The 20801-nt window shown below is 59.5% G+C and overlaps 1 protein-coding gene across 1 annotated transcript in view; it reads left to right on the top strand.

Moving 5' to 3' along the window:
- The first annotated feature begins 1287 nt into the window (after nucleotides 1-1287).
- The window catches only part of MYRF (myelin regulatory factor), a 46835-nt gene continuing 27321 nt past the window's right edge, over nucleotides 1288-20801 (top strand). The window contains exons 1-2 of the mRNA XM_039911390.1: nucleotides 1288-1388; nucleotides 19427-19514. Coding sequence (XP_039767324.1) covers nucleotides 1343-1388; nucleotides 19427-19514 — 134 coding nt within the window. The 5' untranslated portion in view covers nucleotides 1288-1342. The remainder of the gene's footprint in view (nucleotides 1389-19426; nucleotides 19515-20801) is intronic.

Raw genomic sequence — 20801 nt, 5'->3', positions numbered from 1 at the left:
CCCGTAGGGCCCGTCCCGCGGAACCGGTCCCCAAGGTTAATCCCGCGGGGCCGCTCCCCCAGAGCCGGTCCCGCGGGGCCGATCCCGCGGGGTCGGTTCCGCAAGGCCGGTCCCGCGGCCTTAATCCCGTAGGGCCCGTCCCGCGGGACTGGTCCCCAGAGTTAATCCCTCAGGGTCGATCTCACAAATCCGGTCCCCCAGAATCGGTCCCGCAGCGTTAATAAATAACGTTGGTATTTGTTAAGCGTTTACTACGTGCCGAGCACTGTTCTAAGCGCTGGGGTAGACATAGGGGAATCAGGTTGTCCCACGTGGGGTTTACAGTCTTAATCCCCATTTTACAGATGAGGGAACTGAGGCACAGAGAAGTTAAGTGACTTGCCCACAGTCACACAGCCGACAAGTGGCAGAGCTGGGATTCGAACTCATGAGCCCTGACTCCAAAGCCCATGCTTTTTCCACTGAGCCACGCTGCTTCTCCTGTTAATCCCACAGGGCCGGTCCCGCAGGCTCGATCCCACGGGGCCGGTCCCACGGCGCTAATCCCGTAGGACCCCGTCCCGTAGAACCGGTCCCCAAGGTGGATCTCACAAATCCGGTCCCCCAGAACCGGTCCCGCGGGGCCGATCCCGCGGGGTCGGTTCCACAAGGCCGGTCCCGCGGCCTTAATCCCGCGGGACTGGTCCCCGGGGTTAATCCCGCAGGGTCGATCCCGCAAATCTGGTCCCCCAGAGCCGGTCCCGCGGCGTTAATCCCTTTAGGGCCTGTCCCGCGGGACAGGTCCCCAGGGTTAATGCCACAGGGTTGTTCCCACAAGACCGGTCCCCCAGAGCCGGTTCCCGCGGGGCCGATCCCGCAAGGTCGGTTCCACAAGGCCGGTCCCGCGGCCTTAATCCCGTAGGGCCCGTCCCGCGGGACCGATCCCGCAGGTTTAATCCCGCAGGGTCGCTCCCGCAGGACCGGTCCCCAGGGTGGATCGGGCAGGGTCGGGTCCCTTGGGGCCGGGCCTCGTCCCGCGGGGAGGGAGCCGCAGCGGCGGGGGACGCCGGCAGGGGGCAGTGCGGGCAGGGGGGCGGCCAGTGCGCCCAGTGCCCCCAGTGCGGGCGGCGCGGGGGGCGGGCGGGGCGGGGGGCGGGCGGCGCGGGGGGCGGGGGCCGGCCCGGGCGCGGGGAGCGCGGCGCCGAGCCCAGCCGCGGGGGACCCGGCGCGGGGCGGACGGGACCGGACCGGACCGGGGGACGGGGGTCGGGGGACGGGGGTCGGGGGACGGGGGTCGGGGGTCGGGGGTGGAGCCGGGGATGCCGCCCCGCCGGGCGGGACAGTAGCGGGAGCCGGGACGGACATGGAGGTGGTGGACGAGACGGAGGCGCTGCAGCGCTTCTTCGAAGGTGAGAGTTCGCTCGGCCGGACGGGCGGAAGGGGGGAAGCGCCGACCCCAGGACAGGACCCCCCCCCCCCGCCTTCCCCGGGCTCCGACCCCTCTCTCCTCCTCCTCTCCTTCTTGCCCCCGACCGCAGGGTCGGACCCCTCTCCCCGGTCTCCCCCCGACCCCGACCCCAGGCCGGACGCTGGCCAGAGCCCGGGCGCCTGCAGACGGATCCCGGGCTCGTTTCTGAAGTTCTTCCCAGCGGTTCCATAGCTCCGAGAGACCCCGAGGGAGAGACCCCCGAGGTTTTCTCCCCCACCCGCATCAGCTCTCCTGCCCCGACCCGTGACCCTCGATCGGACCCGGGATCCTTCCCTCCCCCAGCCCCAACCCCTGCTCCTGCTCCTAACCCAGCCCCGGCCTCACCCCAACCCCTGCTCCTCCCCCTGCCCCTGGCCCCAACTCCTGCCCCTGTCTCACCTCCTGCCCCTAACCCACCTCCTGCCCCATCCCAACTCCTGCTCCTATCCCACCTCCTGCCCCTATCCCACCTCCTGCTCCTGCCCCAGCTCCTTCCCCTGCCCCTGCGCCTGTCCCACCTCCTGCCCCATCCCGCCTCCTGCTCCTGCCCCAGCTCTTCCTTCTGCCCCAACCCCTGCCCCGTCCCACCTCCTGCTCTTGCCCCAGTTCCTCCCCGACCCCAGCTCCAACCCTGCTTCGGCTCCTCCCCCAGCCACTACTCCAGCCTCACCTCCGACCTCCGCCCCTGTGCCTGCCCCAGCCCTCTGCCAACCCCTACCCCTGCCCCAGCCTCTGCCCGGGCCCAGGCCCTGCTTCAGCCCCTTCTCTTGCTCTTTATCCTCTCCCTGCCGCATCTCAGGTTCGGCCCCTGCTCCGGCCCCGGCCCCGACACCGTCCCCGGCCCCGACACCGTCCCCGGCCCCGACACCGTCCCCTCCAGCTCGGAGAAGTCTAGGGGACGGGAACTGTCCTGAGGAAGAGCAGGGAATGTGGACACTCCGCAAAGCAGGGCAACCTGGAGACGGCGGGTGGGGGGAAAAAGGCTCCCAGAAACAGCCCTTGCCCTCTTTCCCCTTTGGGTTAGCCATCCTGGGACTCAGATACCCCTCCTCCCGCTCCCACCCACCCCTATCCTACCTTCCCCTCCTAGTACTCCTGTTTCAGCTTGAACTCCATCTCTCCCTCCCCTAACCCTAACCCTAGCTTCCTTTCCTCTGAGTGTCCCATCTTGATGGAATTTGGGGACCAAAAAGCTATCACCCTGGTTCACTTTCCCCTTCCTGGAGTGGGTGGCAGGGTCTTTTTGACTGAAGGGTCCCCTCCCCCAAGGGCCAGAGGAGCTTTCACCCCGCAAACATCAGTGGGGATCAGATCCTCCTTCTCTTTGGTGTGCGGGCTTGGTTGGTCTCTGACCTTTGACTTTCCTGATCTCTTTTATGTTTGGATGGGGAAAAGAGGCGGGGAGTCTTCGGGCCCCCAGTTTCTCTGGGTACTGAAAGCAAGACCTCCTGGGATTGCTCAAGAATAGAGGCCCAGAGAGTGGCTGACTCTCTGACGATCCTTTGGGGACAGCCCAGAGATCCTTGTCTGGTTTTGGGAGTTGCGGGGAGAGGAAAGGAAGCACGACAGGGAGGAAAGCGGAGAGAGTATCCCAAGCCTTGGAAAGTTAGATGAGGAAGGTGCCCCATACCTGGCATCCCTAAGCATCCTTTGGGGACAGCCCAGAGATCCTTGTCTGGTTTTGGGAGTTGCAGGGAGAGGAAAGGAGGCACGATAGGGAGGAAAGCGGAGAGAGTATCCCAAGCCTTGGAAAGTTAGATGAGGAAGGTGCCCCATAACTGGCATCCCTAAGCTTTGATGGACCTCTCTCCCCTTACGGCTCTTTTCAGAAATTGGGTCCGCTTATTCACCCCAACCCCTGCGGAGCCGGCCGTCTTGCCCCATTTCACAAAGGAAAAACTGAGGCCCAGAGCACCCCGCGCTCACCAGCCTGGGTCACAGAGTAGGGCCCGGGCCTCTGCCTACTGCCCCCCCAGGGTCAGCTTCCCGGTGGGAGCGAGGGGAACAACGGGAAAGGTGGTCAACAGGTCTCCCTCCCTCATCCAGGCAGGGAAAGAAGAGGGCTCAGGGATGGGGGAGGAACAGGGAGGAGACAGAAGGAGATTGAAAGCTTGGTTGTGTGGTGGAGGAGCTGACTGATGAGAAACATGGATTCCTACTGGCTGGCATCTCCGAAAGCTTCCCAGTTCCCAGAACTTGAGGGACACTTACTGCCTCTTAGAGCCGTCCCTCCCCGTCAGCCCTACCCCTTTGAGTCATTCTCGGGAACAAGGCTCTCCCGTGGCCGTGCCCCCGGCTCCCCCCCAGCTCTAACTCCCGGCAGTGTCCCGGAGCTACAACCCCCTAAACCCAGGCTGCACCCTCCAGCTCCTGCCCCAGGAGTCAAGCAAGACACTGGAAACCCCAATGCCCAGCCACCCTCTCCTTGCCCTGGTTGGCTCCGCTTCCAACCAGCCCCTGGAGGGGGCAGGAAGAGCCGAGCCTCGGGGTGGGGGTCTGGGGCCCGGTGTCTGGGGCCCAGTGGAGGTTTCAGCCACCGAGCGGGCAGATCTCTGCTGCCTTAGGGGGTGAGGGAGAGGGGAGCGCTTGAGGCTTGGCTCCATCCTCGCCCCAAACCCCATCGGCCCCCCGGCCGCGTGGGGGAAGTGCTGACGCCACAGATCAGCCATGCGGCCCGAAGGGCGGCGGAGATAAGGGGCCGTCCAAGAATGCCTCCGGCCAGAGACGGGCCTCGGGCTGGGGGGTGGGTACTGGGCCTGGGCCCGGGGCGGCGGGGGGGAGGCGGCTGCCCCGGCCTAGCGTACCATTAGAGGTCGGTGAGTGCGTGGACACGAGAAACGGGCGGGCTTAGACGCGTGCCAGGGCGTGCGGCAACGGGCTCACGGGTAAACGGCTCCAGGAGTGGGATTTTGTTGTGCGCGTGTTTACGTTACTGTGCGTCGACGCGTTCGTGGGGGCGTCTGTACGGATCCATGCCTACCGGGGCCCACTGGCCCGAGAGCCTGATTGGAGAGGGGGCGAGAGGTTGGGGGCGACCTGGGCAGGCCCGGGGCCCTTCCTGGCCCTAAGGGGATGGGGGTAAGGCGAGTGTCAGTCTTCCTCCGTGTTCCCGGGCCGTGCTACAAAGCTAGAGGCCTTGCAGGGCCAGCTCCATGGAGGCGAGGACCGTCTCCCCCCATGGGGTCGACACCTGTCGTAAACAGACTTTGGGGCATTCAAGGGTGAGTGTGTGTTTCTGTGAGTGTCTGCGAATTCTCTCTCAGCCAGGACAGGTGTGCACATGTGATTGTGGGAGAGAGATAGTGACGGGAAATGAGTCAGCGTCATCCGAACTGGAGTCTTTTAACTGCACCCGGGGGGGGGGGAGAACATTGAATGATCCCCTCAGGAGCTGCCTATGGTGATTGGCAGGGAAGGAGGGAGGGCCCAGGGGCCCCTAGCCTCTGTTCCCCCTGGCTCTAAACCCTAGTTCTCTTACCTGTGTCCGTCCGGGAGATGGAAGAGAGAGTGGGGGGGTTGTCTCAGAGGCGGGGAGGGCCAGCAGGACCAGGGAGAGGCTGTTTGGAGGAGGAAGGGGGGAATCAGAGGAGATCGTGGTTTGAATAGACTGAAAGGAGGCAGAGATTGAGGCTAGCTGGAGTGGGTGACTGGGGAAGAAAGACCCCTCTACCACTCCCCCTTCACCCTCCCTATGACTCAATCTCCCTCTTTGCTACCCCCTCCCAGAGTGGTGGCCCCACTTGCCCCTTCTCAGCAGCGTGGGGTTGAGCAGGAAGGGAAATTGGCCAACTGGCATTATTTCCCAGAAGCCAGGGCTTCTGGCCTTCCTCCTCCCTCCTCCCCTCCTTCTCGCCCCTATCCCCCACAGACTCATCCCCTTGGAGGGACCCCCTTTTTTAATGGTAGTTGTGAAGTGCTGACTATGTGCCGGGCACCGTAATAAGCACTGGGGTACATACAAACAAATCAGTTTGGAGACTGTCCGTGTCCCACGTGGGCTCGCAGGGTTAACTTCCGTTTTACAGATGAGGTAACTGAGGCACAGATAAGTCAAGCGACTTGCCGAGGTCACCCAGCAGACACGTGGCGGAGCCGGAATCAGACCCCAGGTCCTCTGACCCCCAGGCCCGTGCTTTAATGGCTAGGCCTCGTTGCTTCTTAGGAAAAATCATCGGGACAGCCAGGGGCTTCTGGGAAGCGAGCACTTGTTACCGGAGCAGGGCCAGGGCCTGGAGCAGACCCGTCTCCTGAGAATCTGGGCCCCTTTCCACCCCTCCGTTAGGGTCAGGATCCCCCCCGAACCTAGAGGTCACTGATGGTACCTCCTGGTGGCTGCCTCGGAACCGTGTAGGGGAGGAATGACCCTCCCTCCCGCCCCCATCCATTGCACCTGGCTTAAGAAGGAGTGGAGAGGGGGCTAAGGAGCTTTGTGGTGAGGGAGGCAGTGACAGGGAGCCCTAGGAGGCTGGTACATCCCAGCCGCATGACTGACCCTAGGTAATCTCCCCCCGCCCCCGCGGCAGGAGACGCCCCCTGCCAGGGAGCCAGGAGCGGCCCCACAGAGTGGAGCAGGGAGCTGGGTGGGCAGCGGAGAGGAGTGGCGTGGCACTCTCCTGCAGGGATGCGCTGGGTCAGAGCAGGTAACCTTAAGGATGGGAATGGGGGTGGGGGACGGAGTTGCCTCCCTGAATCTCAGCTCCAGGGGAGGTAGGGAAAGGCTGGCAACGTTGTGGGGGTAGGAAGGAGAGCAGCTGCTGGAGCGGGAGCTCCCTCTGTAAAGGACCAGGCCGCGGGGGTTCCCCGGGCCCAGCTCCCGTGGAGACCGATGGTCTCCGGCCCCGTTACCTAGGGCAGGAAGATTCAGGGGCTCCTGGAAAGCCCGGGGAAGGGGGCGGAAGCTCCTGAGGCATGACTTGATGGAAAAAGCACGGGTTTGAGAGTCAGAGGTCGCGGGTTCTAATTCCGGATCCGCCGCTGTGTGACCTTGGGCAAGTCACTTAACTTTTTTGTGCCTCAGTTACCTCATCTGTCAAATGGGGATTAAAACTGTGAGCCCCACGTAGGACAACCTGATCACCTTGTGTCCCCCAGCGCTTAGAACAGTGCTTTGCACATAGTAAGCGCTTAACAAATACCACAACTTAACTTAACTTCTCTGTGGCTCAGTTAACTCATCTGTAAAATGGGGATTAAGACTGTGAGCCCCCTATGGGACAATCTGATTACTTCGTATCCAGCCCAGTGCTTAGAACAGTGCTCAGCACATAGTAAGTGCTTAACAGATACCATAATTATTATTATTAGGGGCAGCGAGGGGTCTGGGCCAGGAAGCAGGAGGCAGAGGGAGATTAGGGGTTGGAGGGGCAGGATCCGGGCCCATTCAGCACATCTCCTCCAAGAGGTCTTCCCCGACTAAGGCCTCCTTTTCTTTTCTCCCACTCCTTCCGGGCCACCCTTAAACTTGGATTTGCTCCTCTTATTCAGCCCTCTCTCAGCCCCACAGCATTTATGTGCAGATCCATAATTTATTTACTTATATAAATGTCTGTCTCCCCCCTTTAGACTGTAAGTCTCACTGTGGTCAGGGAGCATGTCTACCAACTCTGTTATAGCGTCCTCTCCCAAGCGCTTAGAATCGTGCTCTGTACACAGTAAGCACTCAATTATCATGATTGATTGACAGGAGAGAGAGGAAGAGAGACACAGGGCCCAGGGGCAGTCACGGACAGGGGCTCCCAGGAGACTCAGCAAGGCAGCAGGAGGGAGAGGACAATTTTCCAGATGGATCGGAGGAAGGAGGAGCTAGAGGGGGAGTGGATACAGGAAACGCCAGGAGATAAAGCGGGAGAATGGCTGGGTGTCAGTGGACAGTTAAGAAGCAATGGCTGGGTGTCAGTGGACAGTTAAGAAGCACTGAAGGGAGTAGAGGTTGGTGACGGGGCCAGCAAGATACCTTAGCGGAGTGGATCCCTGCCTCCTTCCTGCATGCAGTGCTGTTCTCTGGCCAGACTCCCTGTGGCTGAGCACATAACTGGAGGAGAGAGCCCTACACCTGTCTAAGCCCGTCAGTCGTTTTTATTGATCACTCACTATCTGCAGAGCACCGTACTGAGCGCTTGGGAGAGGAGCGGGCAGAGGCAAGGGGCAGGGAGGGGGCTGGGAGGGGACTGCCGGCACTGCGGCAAAAGGGCCAGGGCATTGAGTCAGAGAGGAAAGCGGGATTGGTGGGTCTGGGGGATTCCGGGTTTGGAGGACTTCCTCCTTCCAGTATGCCAGAACGGGCGGCAGAGGCTGGGTCAGGAGCCGGCAGCCAGGTGAGAAGTTGGGGGCCCAGTCTGGAGGGAAAGCTTGGGCCTGGGAGGGAGCGGCGTTGGGGAAAGTGGAGGCCAACAGAGAAAGGATCCCGCGAGGAGCCATGACCTGCGGACGGTTCTTGGGAGCTTGGGCCGAGGCGGGCGGAAGAATGGGCCTCGGAGAGGGACCCCTTCTGGTGCTCCCCCCGCCCCCCTTCCACCTCCCATTCCGTCCACTGAGGTTCCTCGTGGTGCTAGGTTTGGGGACTTCCTGAGCTCAGAGCCCCCAGGCTGAGGTAAGAAGCGGAGGGGCACAGGCGGAGTCCAACTTCCTTGAGGAAAGGGTGGAGAAGGGCCCCAGGCTTGGGCCTGTTGTGGGGCCTCGCCCGATGGGCCTTAGACATCTGGGGGAAAGTGGGCTGAGGGGAAGGAGGAAGAGTAGACACGCTGCCGCCCCAAGCCTGGAGGCTTTCCCTCGGGGACTGCCGTCCTCCCCAGCAGAGAGGAAGACCCAGCCTGGGGTAGGGTGACCCTCGCCTCCAAGGAGTTTGGAGACTCTGCCTCCACGCTCGAACCCAAGGGCCAGAGCTCTGTCTCCCCAGTTCTCAGGCCCAGGGGGTAGATTAAGGGCTCTGGCCCCTCTGCTTTCTACTTTCACCTGAAGAGAGCAGGCCTCCAGTCCCCGAGACTTTCTGTGCATAGTAGAGGGGGCAGCCTTTGGGGTGTGTGACTATGGAAGGCATCCTGGGAAATCCCCGGTGGCCACAGATTGGTCCCGCCCTTGAACTTTGCGCTGCCCGATAAGGAGTCCTGAGCCTAGCCACTGAGGAATGATTAACCCAGGGCTCCCCCGATCCCATCCTCTCTTCCTTACCTCCCTCCTTCCCTTCTTCCCGCCCTTCCTCTTCCTTTCCTCTCCCTGAGTGGTTCTAGCTTGGCCTAGAGGGAGCAGGTAATTCAGATGGGGGAGAGTCTGGCTTCTACTCCTCTCTTGGCCTTAAACAGGCCTTTTCCTCCCACTCCGGTCTCGGTTTAGGAAGCAGCATGGTCTAGTGGATAGAACACGGGCCTGGAAGTCAGAAGAACCTGGGTTCTAATCCCTGCTGTGTGACTTGGGCAGGTCATCTGTAATATAGCCATTGAGACTGAGCCCTGTGTGGGACAGGGACTGTGTCCAACTTATTAGTTTGTATCTACCCCTGTGCTTAGTACAGTGCCTGGCACTTAATAAGTACTTAACAAATGCTACAATTATTATTATTATTATTATTATTCTATCTCTGAAGCCAGCCCTTGGAATGGGGACAAAAGCTCCATGAATTATTCCGGTGGCTTACTTTATGCCAAGCCCTGTGGTAGATACAATGCAATTAAATTAGACAGTTCCTGTCCCACATGGGGCTCACACAGTCTAAGGGAGAAGGAGACCAGATTTTTCATCCCTATTTTACAGATGAGGAAATTGAGGCACCTAGAATTAGACTTGCCCAGGGACACACAGAAGGCAAATAGGGAACCTGGGTTTAGACTCCTGACTCCCAGTCCCGTGCACTTTCCGATAGGCCCTGTTGCTTCTCTTGAAGGGGATGAGGGAATGGTATTTGGGGGATTCCCCCAGCTCAGAACAGTCTGCATGAAGACCTGGAAGAGGCCCCTCCATATGTGGATGATGTGATGGGGTGGGAGAGGACCAAGGGACAGTGGCATCCTGTGGACTGGGCCAGAGGGTCTTGTCTCCTCACGGAGGAAGCTTCCTGTGCTCAGGCTTAGCTTGAGGGCTGGGACATCATTCTTCTCCCCATCAACCCAAGTGGGTGCCAGTTTGTTACCCGGTCCGGATGTTCAGTCCATTCCCATGGGCTGCCTGTGGCTCCATGGTCCCTACTCGGCTGCTGATCCCTGAAGGTTTGAAGAGGCAGGGTGAGTTACAGCATGATTTCAATCCAGGTCGTGGCTGGTGAGATCGGATGGCTGTCGGCTGACTACCCAAGGCAGCCTTATCTCGGCTGCGGGCCGAGCGGTGTCATTGCGGTATTGGGCGGCCCCTCCCTATCCTGCATCACTCTCACCTTGGGTCCCCAGGTCTGGTAGGAGAAACCTTGTGCTGGAAGAGCCCCCGAGACCCCCCGTCAGTCCTTAGTCAAGCCCTGACAGGGGCCGGGCTGGGGCCAGGGGCAGGGTCAGTCAACAGCAGAGTCGGCTAGGAGCCAGCTCTGTGGAAGTCCTTCAGTGGCAGCTCTTTGCGATCACTGTGGATTCATCAATTTCTTCCCAGGCAACAGCCAGGCCCCATCTCCCTGCCCATTCTCACCTTCCCAGCTTCCCAGCCTCTGTCTCCCCCTCGGCTGCTCTTCTTCCCTTTGCTCAGTTGGGCATCTCGGATCCTCCCTCCCTCCCTCAGCTTGGGGGCAAAGTGGACGAGTCTAGACCTTTGGGGAAGAGGAAGGGGAGGATGGAGCGCAGAGCAAGGCCTGGGTCAGGCAGCTGGTGCTCTGGGTCTCAGGCCCTCGGCCATCTCTGTGCTGCGGGACCTGGGATGCCAACCTACGTCCCCTGCCCATCCCTACATCTCCCTGACCATCCAGAGCTCGGTCAGCTCAGTTTCCCTGGGAGACAGGACACCGCCCTCTTCCTCCCAAGGCCGCCATCCTCCCGCCCCACTGCAGCCCCAAGAGAAGGGTGGGTAGACCGCTGGTCTGGCTGAGAATCATCAGGCTGGACTGGTGCCTGTTTCTGAGGGGTCTGGATGGGAAAGGCGCAGTGGCCACGAGAGTGCGTTAGGTGGGTGCAGGCGAGTGGGCAACGTATCTCCGGTCCTGTGCATGAGGGCCAGGAAAGGTGCCCCGGCCCATGGCAGGGGAGCCAGGGCATAGGTCTCCCCGCACCTACTGCCCGCGGAGAGCAGAGCCCGACGGAGCCCGGCATCTGTGGCCTGCTGGCTGGGACAGGGGAGGGACGGGAGGGAGGCCCACTGCAGATCCTGCAGCCCCTTGGCTGCCCGGCAGAGCAAGCTGGACCCGAGGCGGGAGCGCAACCGGCATAGGCCAGCCGGTGAGGCCCAGAACCGGGCCTCCCCGACCCTAGCCCCCTCCTCACCCGCCCACCCAGGAGCGAGCCTCCTCTTGCCCCCATTGAGAGAGAGGGTCAAAGGCTGCAGGGAATGGGGGTGAGGGTGACCAGAGAGGCTGCAGCCGGATGCTACGGAGGAGTCCCAGGAAGAACCCTGGTTCCAGAGATCCTCGCCCAGTCCTGCCCAGCCCTTCCGGCAACCAGCCTTGGACACAGTCACCTGCCCGAGTCGAGCTCGGGACAGAAGCTGCAGCTGTCGAGGACCATGGACAGCAGAGGTGGGACGAGGTGGGATCGGGCGGGACCAGGAGGGACCAGGCCCCTCTCTGCTGAGGGTCCGCACTCCCATCTTAGAATCCTAAACCCCTATGGTAGAAGGACCCTGGAGAGATCACTCAATCCAGTCCTCCTTAAAAATAATAACAACAACCTCGGTATTTAGCACTTATTATGTCCCGAGCACTGTCCTAAGCGCTGGGGTGGATACAGTGCGGTTAGGTCGGACACACTGCCTATCCCACGTGGTTCACAGTTGAAGGAGGAGAGAGAACGGGTATCGAATTCCTGTTTAGCAGTTGAGGAAACTGAGTCACAGAGAGTAATGATAATTGCAGTATTTGTTAAGCACTTACTATGTGCCAGGCGTTATACTAACCACTGGGGGTAAATACAAGCTTGTCAGTTTGGACCCAATCTGTGTCCCCCATGGGGCTCGCGGTCTTCATTCCCATTTTACAAATGAGGGAACTGAGGCTCAAAGAAGTGAAGTCAGTCAGTTATATTTATTGAGCGCTTACTGCGTGCAAAGCACTGTACTAAACAATTGGGAGAGTACAGTAGAACAATATAACAAACGCACTCCCTGCCCGCAACAAGCTTATAGGCTAGAGGACTTGCCCCAGGCCACACGGTAGGCAAGTGGCAGAGCCGGGGTTAGACCCCCAGGTCCTCTGACTCGCAGGTCTACTATGCTTCTTCCAGTGAGCCGTGCCGCTTCTCTAAAAATCAGCCCCAATCGCTCTCGGCAGGAGGGAGCCCACCTTGGAGGTGGACACTCCCGGGCCTCCCTCAGTTCCACAGGGCAGGGTCAGGAAATTCTTCTTTTTGCGAAAACCCTCTTGCCGCGGCTTCAGCCCATTCCTTGGGGCTCTGCCCCGAGCAGCGATGGGAAGAGCTGGTCCCCGTATTCTGTGAAAGGGCCCCGTGGAGACGTCAAGGCTTAGTTGGGGAAGACCTCTTGGAGGAGATGTAAGACTACTGGGAAGGTAGAGAGGAGGCTGCCTGGGGCAAGGAGTCCTCCAGGATGGGGAAGAGGAGGCTGCCCCAGGACTACCCCTAGGACACTGAAGCAGGGAGACCAGAAAGACCCCCAGTCAGCAGGGATCATAATTGAAGGAGTTGTGGAAGAGTCTTGTCTGGCTGTCGAGTCGTCTCAGACCCATAGCGACTCCGTGGACATATCTCTCCCAGAACGCCCCACCTCCACCCGCAGTCATTCTGCTGGTGTATCCATAGAGTTTTCTTGGTCCAGATGCGAAAGTGGTTTCCCCCTGCCTTCTTCCCCGCAACCAATTTGAGTCTCCGCCCTTGACTCTCTCCCATGCCGCTGCTGCCCAGCACAGATGAGCAGATTGTCTTCCATTCATTCAATAGTATTTATTGAGCGCTTACTATGTGCAGAACACTGTGCTAAGCGCTTGGAATGTACAAATCGGTAACAGATAGAGACAGTCCCTGCCCTTTGAGGGGCTTACACTCGTTAGCCACCGCCCAAGCTAGGAATGGAATGGTTATGCCTTTGCTTGACTCACCCTCCCCTCGCCGAGAGTGGTAGAATACTGGAACCTCTCCAGCTGTGATCCTGAAAGGGACGTGGAAGAGTACGGGGAGATATTGAGAAGCAACGTTGTCTAGTGGAAACAGCCCGGGCTTGGGAGTCGGAGGATCTGGGTTCTAATCCTAGCTCCACCACTTGTCTGCTGTGTGACCTTGGGCGAGTCTGTCACCCTCTCTGTGGCTCAGTTACCTCATTTGTAAAATAGAGCAGGACGTGGGCTGTCTTCAAACTGATTCTCTTGAATCAATCAATCAATCAATCGTCCTTATTGAGTGCTTACTATGTGGACAGCACTGTACTAAGCAGTTTGGAGAGCACCCATATAACTGAATGAGCAGACAGTGCACGGCACATATTAAGTGCTTAACGTATACCCATCAATACCAAAAGATAATAAACGGCTGTGGATGTTGCAGGGCAGCTCTAGCAGGGAAAGCTTCTTGGCAAAGGTGGTCTTGGAGGAGGTGAGTGGGAGGCATGGAAGGATGACCTGTAGCCCAGGGACTGGGAGGAGGGGGAGTCAGGCCTCCCCTCTGAGGTGGGAGGAGGAAGGGGTGGCCAGCAGGACCACGAGGAGGGAAGAAGTCGAAAACAGCCAGGTGGGCAGTGGTAGAAGTTCTGGCTCAAGGCAAGAGGAGGCTTGGAACTGGGAGGAGGAGGTGGAGGAGGAGGTGGAGGCGGAGGGGGAAGAGGAAGAGGAGGTGGCCACGGCCCTGGCTGACTCCCTTCCCGAGCTTGCAGCTCCGGCAGGGTTTCCAGTGGTTCAGGTCAATGAGCGGGCAAGGAACTGCCAAGCTGGGGCCGGCCCTCAAGCAGCGAGGGTTGGGGCTCTGGCCCAAGGTGGACAGGGTACCATCAGTGGCCAGAGGTGTGGGTAAAAATGCTTAGGTTCCTGGAGGAGACCGGGGCCCCGCCTTGGCAGTGTGATGAGGAGGGTCTGGGATTGAGGGGACCTGGGGCCACTGGGGATGGAGTGGAGAGCTGGAGAGGGCTCCATACCCCTTGGGGTGGTGGAGAATGGAGTGGGGAGTGGGAGAAGGCCCAGTGCTCTTTAGGGCCACGGGGAACATATTGGGGAGCTGGGGAGGGCCCTGGGCAAGGATATTTGCCTGGGGGCAAAGCTGACCAAGAGACTGGGGTCAGAGCTGGACCCCAGAGAGCTCGGAGTGTAGCCGGGAGCTGGCCCCAGGTGGGGAGGCGGGGCCCAGGGTGCTGGGGCCTAGGGTGTTGCCTGTCCAGCCCCCAGCCCGGGGTGTCAAACAAACAGGCCAATGTGTCCTGGCCCCTGCCCCCCGTGTTTGTGTTTGTTGGTGATTTCCGCCATCTTAGCCCATGAATTAACAAGTGACCCATTGACGGGGGTGGAGGGGGGGGCCCTGGGCCCCGCACAAACCTCCCACTGTGTGGCCTCTCCCACCTTCCCTTCCCCCCTTGCCCCTTGGACAATGGCGTGGTCTGAGCCAACGGCCACAGCTGGCGGGGGTGGGGGAGGGGGCCGGAAGGGGGCAGGCCACCAGAGGGCTGGGGGGAGCCCCAAGGGGCACTGACCCTCCTAGGTTCAGGTTGGAGGGCCACCTGTAGCCAGGCCCCGGAGATCCCCGAAGACCCGACCCAAAGGTCCACACGATAATGTCCCTGCTCCCTCCTTCCTCCAAGGAGGCGTTATGTGGACGCGGCCCATCCTATGATCCTCACTGGGCCCAGGGGGGCAGAGAGGAGAGGGCAGCGTTGCTGCCTCTGCTGGGAAACCAAGTCTCTGGGTGGGGAAGGGCCTTGACCTGGTCACCAGTCTTGGTGACGATGGAACCAAGGTGCCTTGAGCCTCTCCTGCTCCGTGGGAGACTAGGCCCAGAGGGATGGGTGGGGGGAGGGGTGAAGGCCTTGGCCTCCCTGAGTGAGCCCCATCCCCCTCCCCCACAGGAGCCCTCGACGATCTGTGGGGCGAGAGTGAGTAGCCGCCAGCCCCTCCTCTGGGTGGTCCCAAGGGAAGGGGGAGGGGAGCCCAATCAGACCACTTTCCACGGCGGAGTAGGGGGGAGGAAGGGGAAGACAGGAGAGGGGCTGGTTATCCTTAGCGTCAGGTAATAAAGAGCATAATTAATGAGGAATGCTGGCCACATAGCTCAGAGGGGAGGGGTCGGAGTTAAACTGTGTCTTGGGGTGGGGGGTGGGAGGTGGGGTCCTCTGGATCTCTTCGAGGACCGCTCTTCTCCCCGCCTCCCCCCGCCCCGAGCACATGGTCCCCAAATCCCTCTTCTGACATCTCCTAGGGACCCTTGGTTTGTGGGGGCAGAGGGGGAGGCCAGTGCTTTTGAGGGTCTTGTGGCCAGCCCCTTGGGGTGGTTAGAAGGAAGTTGATGGTGGAGGAGGGGTGGGGAAGGGGAGTCAACCCCCACCCCCACTCCTCCTCCTCCTCCTCCTCCTCTCCATCTCCCCAGCCAGTGTGGGGCCACCAGAGTGTTTGGTCAGAAATGTCGAGTGTGGATTCTGGAGGCTTGTGGCAGGGCGGGTGGCCAGTGAGCAGAGAGGAGCAGATAAATGGAGCGGAGGGAGGGGGCCGTCGGCTGTCCTTACTTGCCGGCGGCCCACTGTGGGCATGGCTTGAGCAGGGTCAGCGCCGCGCACTGACCCCAGGGCTGACCGGACCAGCCTGGGCCCTCCCCCACAGTGCCCTCAGCTCCATGGGGAGGCACAGTGGTGCTTCGGAGATGCCAGGGAGTGGTCCATGCCCCGGGGGCTTGAGGGAGACGGGAAGTACCCAGGATGTCCAGGAGGTCGCTGCCCCCAGGTGCCAGCTTCAGCAAGACTAGAAGTCTAGAGGGCCCCTACAGGTGTCAGCACTGCCCCGGGGTCTGGCCTCTGGCCCCCTCCAGCCAGCCCCTCCCTGCCCGCTCAATGACCGTGGCACACTTTGGCCAGGGCCTTGAAATCGAGGCCTTCGGGCTGGAGCTGCCACCCTTGGCGGGCTCCCCTCTTCTTCCCACTTCCCAGAGACCCAGCAACATCTGGTTCTCGTTAGGGGGTCCGAGCCCCCCGCCCCCCATCTCTGGAGAGGGAGGGCAGAAGTGAGGATTAGGGCGATTAGGAGCGCTGCCGGCTGGGGGAAGGGAGGAGGCTGGGGGAGAAGAGCCGGCTTGTTATAAATAGAAATACCATAAACTTATCAGCCTATCACTCTAGGTAAATTCTGAGTTTAATCTTGAAAACTTGTAAATACAGAGGCTGGGAGGGTGAGGGTAGCTTTAACCCCTTTTTGCCCAGCACCCACCCAGGACCCCTCAGGGTTTTGGAGTCTTAGAGGCTCCTGGAGAAAGAGCAGGGGCCCGGGGTTCAACTGCCGAGAGTAGGATCCTGCCCCTGGTCTGGACTTCCTCTTTCTCATCTTCCCTCCTGCTGAGGCTGCCAGGCTGAGGGTGGAGGTGGAAGAAGATGGGGAGGGGGGCCCAGGGAGCAGGGAAGAGGTGTGGGGCCCAGCGGACTCTTTTGGCCACAGATCAAGTTGTGGGGCAGGAGGAGGGGAAGCCAACCAAACAGTGGGATTCCTAACATTCCCACGTGTCTCCTTCTCTGGGGTCCTGGATCTCCAGCCCCAGCTCAGGGGAAGGGTAGCGGATGGGTGGAGGGAAGGGGTCTCTCAGAGATTGGGAAATACTTGGGGTAGGTAGAGGCCTGGTGGGCACCTGGAGAGGGGGGAGAGAGAAGCACTGTTGGGCAGGGGGCCTGGGGACCCGGCGGGGAGGAAGAGAGCAAGATGAGGGCTCCCATCCCCAGGGTGGAGAACTGTGGGTCAGAGGGAAGGGGAAACGGGCAGTAGCTCCCATGAAAGCAACAGGGAACAAGGGCAGGGGAGGGGAGGACTTTCAGGAAGAGATGGAGGTGTGTGGACCTGATGGCTGCCCAACACCGACCTGCCTCCCGGTGGTTCTCCTGCCCGCTCCCCTCTAATCCCGGGCTGCTGAGGGCGGGTGGGCCGGGGGTCCCGGGCCTGTCTCTGGGAGCGCGTGACCGTAGCAAGCGGCATTAGCCTCTCATTAATTACCTAAGCTGGAATGGTGCTTGCAGCAGCCTCTAGGAAAACCCTTGGACAGCCTGGGCCACTGGCAATACCCAGGCTACAGGCCTGGGGTGGGAGGGAGGAGAGGCCTGGGGCTGAGCTGGGGGAAGGAGGAACAGGGGAGCCTGGAGTGGAGAGGGAGGAGGGGTGGGGGGCTTGGGGCTAAGGGGTAGGAAGGATGGGGGCTGTGCTGCAGAGGCCAGGAATGGGGAGGCTAGAGGTGGGGAGCAGCTCAGTGTGGGGTCTGGGGAGGAAGGGTGAAGTGGAAGAATTGGTAATAGGGAGAGAAGGGTATAGTGATGAAGAGGAGGCCCGGAGGGTCTGGGAAATGTGAATCTCAGGAATTTGGGAAGCAGGGCGCAAGACCAAGGACTTGAGTTCTAATGTGGCTCCACCACTTGTATGCTGGGTGACCTTAGGCCAGTCACTTAATTTCTCTGTGCCTCAGTTACCTCAACTATAAAGTGGGGATTTAGACTGTGAGCCCCGTGTGGGACAAGAACTGATTCCTATCTGATTATCTTTTATCTATACCAGTGTTGAGCACAGTGTCTGTCTCATTTTAAGCTCTTAACAAATACCATAAAAAAAGAGAAAGACTGGGTGGCCCCTCACACCCTCACATGTATCTCTCGGCCACTGGCTGACGTGGAAGTCACAGACCCATGTTACACGTGTTACACAATGTAGTGACATCAGCTAGAACTTTTCACGGAAATACTCAGACCCCAGATCTACCCGCCTCAACTTGATCCAGAGGGGTCCCTTTGTAACCCCCACCCGAGGTCCCTCTGAACATCAGTGACATTTCTGAGCCGCGGGATTTGTCGGTGGTGCTGGGGTGGAGAGATGTTGAACAGGAAGGAGCCGTGACTGCCCCTGACTGCAAGAGGAGTGGCTAAAAGCATACCGAGGGCCACACTGGGGAGAGTGGACAGGCTTCGGCTGGCCCGATTTGGGCCAAAAAGAGCCCGCAAATGGGTGAGCTCCCAATTCCCCCAACTCGGATGGGCCTCTGCCTGCTCACTGCTGGCCCAGGTGCTAGCAGACACTAGTCTTCCTGAGGCTTGGAGCCGAGAGGTGGCAGGGCCGCTTCTTGTCTCTCCCAAGTCTCCCAAGCAAAAGCCCAGAGCATCTGGGGCCAAAGATAATAATAATAATGTTGGTATTTGTTAAGCGCTTACTATGTGCAGAGCACTGTTCTAAGCGCTGGGGTAGATCCAGGGCAATCAGGTTATGTCACGTGAGGCTCACAGTTAATCCTCATTTTACAGATGAGGTAACTGAGGCACAGAGAAGTGAAGCGACTTGCCCACAGTCACACAGCTGACAAGTGGTGGAGCCGGGATTAGAACCCATGACCTCTGTCTCCCAAGCCTGGGCTCTTTCCACTGAGCCACATTGTTTCTCTAAAGATGCAGGGAAGCAGCATGGCTGGTGGAAAGAGCACAGGCTTGAGAATCAGAGGAACTGGGTTCTAATCCTGGCTCTCCCAATTGCTTACTGTGTGACCTTGGGCAAGTCACTTAACCTCTGTGCCTCAGTTTTCTCATCTGTAAAATAGGGGTTAAATACATGTTTCTCCCTCCTACTTAGACTGTGAGTCCCATGCATGCATGACCTAGTTAACTTGTATCTACCCCAGCGCTTAGGCCAGTGTTTGATACCTAGTACGTGCTTAATAAACACCATAGAGAAAGAAAGAAGGCAAACTGAGGCAGGGGACCGAGGGACTTGGGGGCAGGCCCTGGGTCAATTAATGATACTTATTAAGGGCTTACTGTGCCCAGAGCACTGTACTAAGCACTTGGGAGAGGACAGTGTAACGGAGGAGGTAGATATGTTCCCTGCCCGCTGGGAGAAGCCCGAGGCCAGAGGGCTGGTTTCTGAAGAGCTGAGAGCTGGGTTCAGGTCCACCCCATCCACCTGCCTCCTTGAGTTCCCCTGAGGGGGTCCGAGGGAGATGCCTCCTCCCAATCCACTCCCCGGTGGTTTCAGGAGCACCTCAACATTAATCTTTCCCTTCCCCAACATCTGAGGACCTCAGGACCCTAGCTTCGGGTCCCCCTCCCCACAGCGTCCTCAAGGGGTGGAGGTGGAGCAGGGGACAGGGAATCAAGATACCTCCGGCCTCTTGCTCCTGGAGGGGGAAAATATTCTCTGGGCCGCCCTACTAGGTCCTCCATCCTCAGCCAAGCTGTCTGCTCTCCCTGGGCGGAGATTAGGCTGAGGCTGGGCCTGGCCAGGGGGTGGGCCTGGCCAGGGCCGGGGTTGGTCAGGAGCTGGAGCTGAACAGAGGCTAGGCTGGGGGCTGGGCTGGGCTGGGGCTGCGAGGAGGACTGGGCAGGGGCTGGGATGCAGCTGGGCTGAGCAAGAGCTAGGCTAGGGGGTGGGGCTGGGGCTAGGCTAGGGGCTGGGTAGGACCACAAGAGCCAAGTTTCAGATTCCAGAAAAGGCTCTGAATCCAAGCTCCCGGCCTGCCCGGGCAGGGGTAGGACCAGCCACCCTCTTCCCACCCCAGAGGGCCCCAGGATTCGGCTCAGTTTCCCCTCCCTCTGTGTCCTCCTCCCCCATAGCCTCCTGCCGGGACGCTAAGGAAGAGGTTGGGGTGGTGGGTCGTGGCTTCCAGCTCACAGAGCCCCGAGAAGGGGGAAGAGTGGGTAGGGCACCCCGCTGTCTGTCTCATCTCCCTGACTGCCTTCCTGCTTCCCCACCCCCCAACGCAGGCCATGACATCAATGGGGCGCTGGAGCCCTCCAACATCGACACCAGTATCCTGGAAGAGTACATCAGCAAGGAAGACTCCCCAGACATGTAAGCCCATAACTCCCCGCTCTAGTCCATCCTCATTCCCTAAGCTCTCACTCCCTTCCTGGATTTGGGTGGTGGCAATTTTCTACTTCCAAAGCTTTTTCATATGATCGCTCTTACTCTATCCTCACAACGTCCTGGGAGCTGTCGATGAGGCTCTTCCCATTTTACCCACTGGAGCCTGAGGCCCAGAGAGGTTAAGAGGCCTGCCCGAGGTCACCCAGGAACCAGTTCTCTTAAGTCCCAGATCTTCCCCTTTTCCACCAGATCCTGAAGTGGGTACCATCTTCCCCACCCATTATTCTCTCTTTCCTTCCGCCCCCCTCCCTCTCCATCTCCTCCTTCCCCTCCCCAGGTTCAGTCCTTGGCTCCCCCAAATGCCCCAGGCTGGAAAGGCCATTAGAGGATATCCTACCTGGATCAGGGTGGCAGTGGTGGAGGAGAGATGGTGGGAGGCACATGGGAGGCAGAAGGCTGGGGATTGAGAACTGGTCATGCCACTGATTCGCTCTGTGAGCTTGGGTAGTTGCTAAGACCCGCTATTCCTCAACTTCCTCCTCACCTGAGCGGTGAGGAAGAGGGTCCCTTGCCTCCTCTCACTGCCCCAAGATATAAGAATCTCTTCTACACCTTCCCCTAGCCGAGGAGCACATCCAGCGAAACTGTGTAGGGATGGGATAGTAGTAATACTGTTTGTTAAATGCTTACTGTGTGTAGAACACTGTACTGAGCACTGAGAGAATACACAGATGAGAATTAGACACGGGCCCGTTCCTCGGTGAGCTCACAATCTAAAAAGCGTGAAGGTATCTCTTTTATGTTCAAAGGTCTCCTGAGGGAGCTTCCACCCTCTCCACCAGGCCCTGCAACCAATGGGGGGTGTTATTTGGAACACCCCTTTTAGGGAAAAATCTCCTCACAAAGTCTTTGTGAGAGCACTACAGAAGCAAGGAGCAAGTTTCCTGCCCTCGAGGGGTTTGCCATAGAATAGGGATTCAGTAATGGAAAGCAGGAGGAAGAGGCAGGATAGGACAGGAAGGAGTACTAATGCTCAGACAAAATCGCTGAGCAAATAATTGTGAGGGTGGAGCCTCCTGCCGAACCTGAATAATCAAGACATGCATACCCAGGTGCTGTGGAGAGGAGTTAAGTACCTAAGCATTAAGAGAGTATTAAGAGAGTCCATGGGGCTGGCGGGATGAGGTTTTCTCTCACAAGGCCCAGGGGAGAGGGAAGGAGGGAAGAGAGGGGCCTGCAAGGGAGAGCTAGGGGGCCTGGGCTGGAGACTTC

Source organism: Ornithorhynchus anatinus, chromosome 3 (genome assembly GCF_004115215.2).
Source record: "Ornithorhynchus anatinus isolate Pmale09 chromosome 3, mOrnAna1.pri.v4, whole genome shotgun sequence".
NCBI lineage: Eukaryota > Metazoa > Chordata > Mammalia > Monotremata > Ornithorhynchidae > Ornithorhynchus > Ornithorhynchus anatinus.
This window is presented reverse-complemented; position numbering and strand designations above follow the sequence as displayed.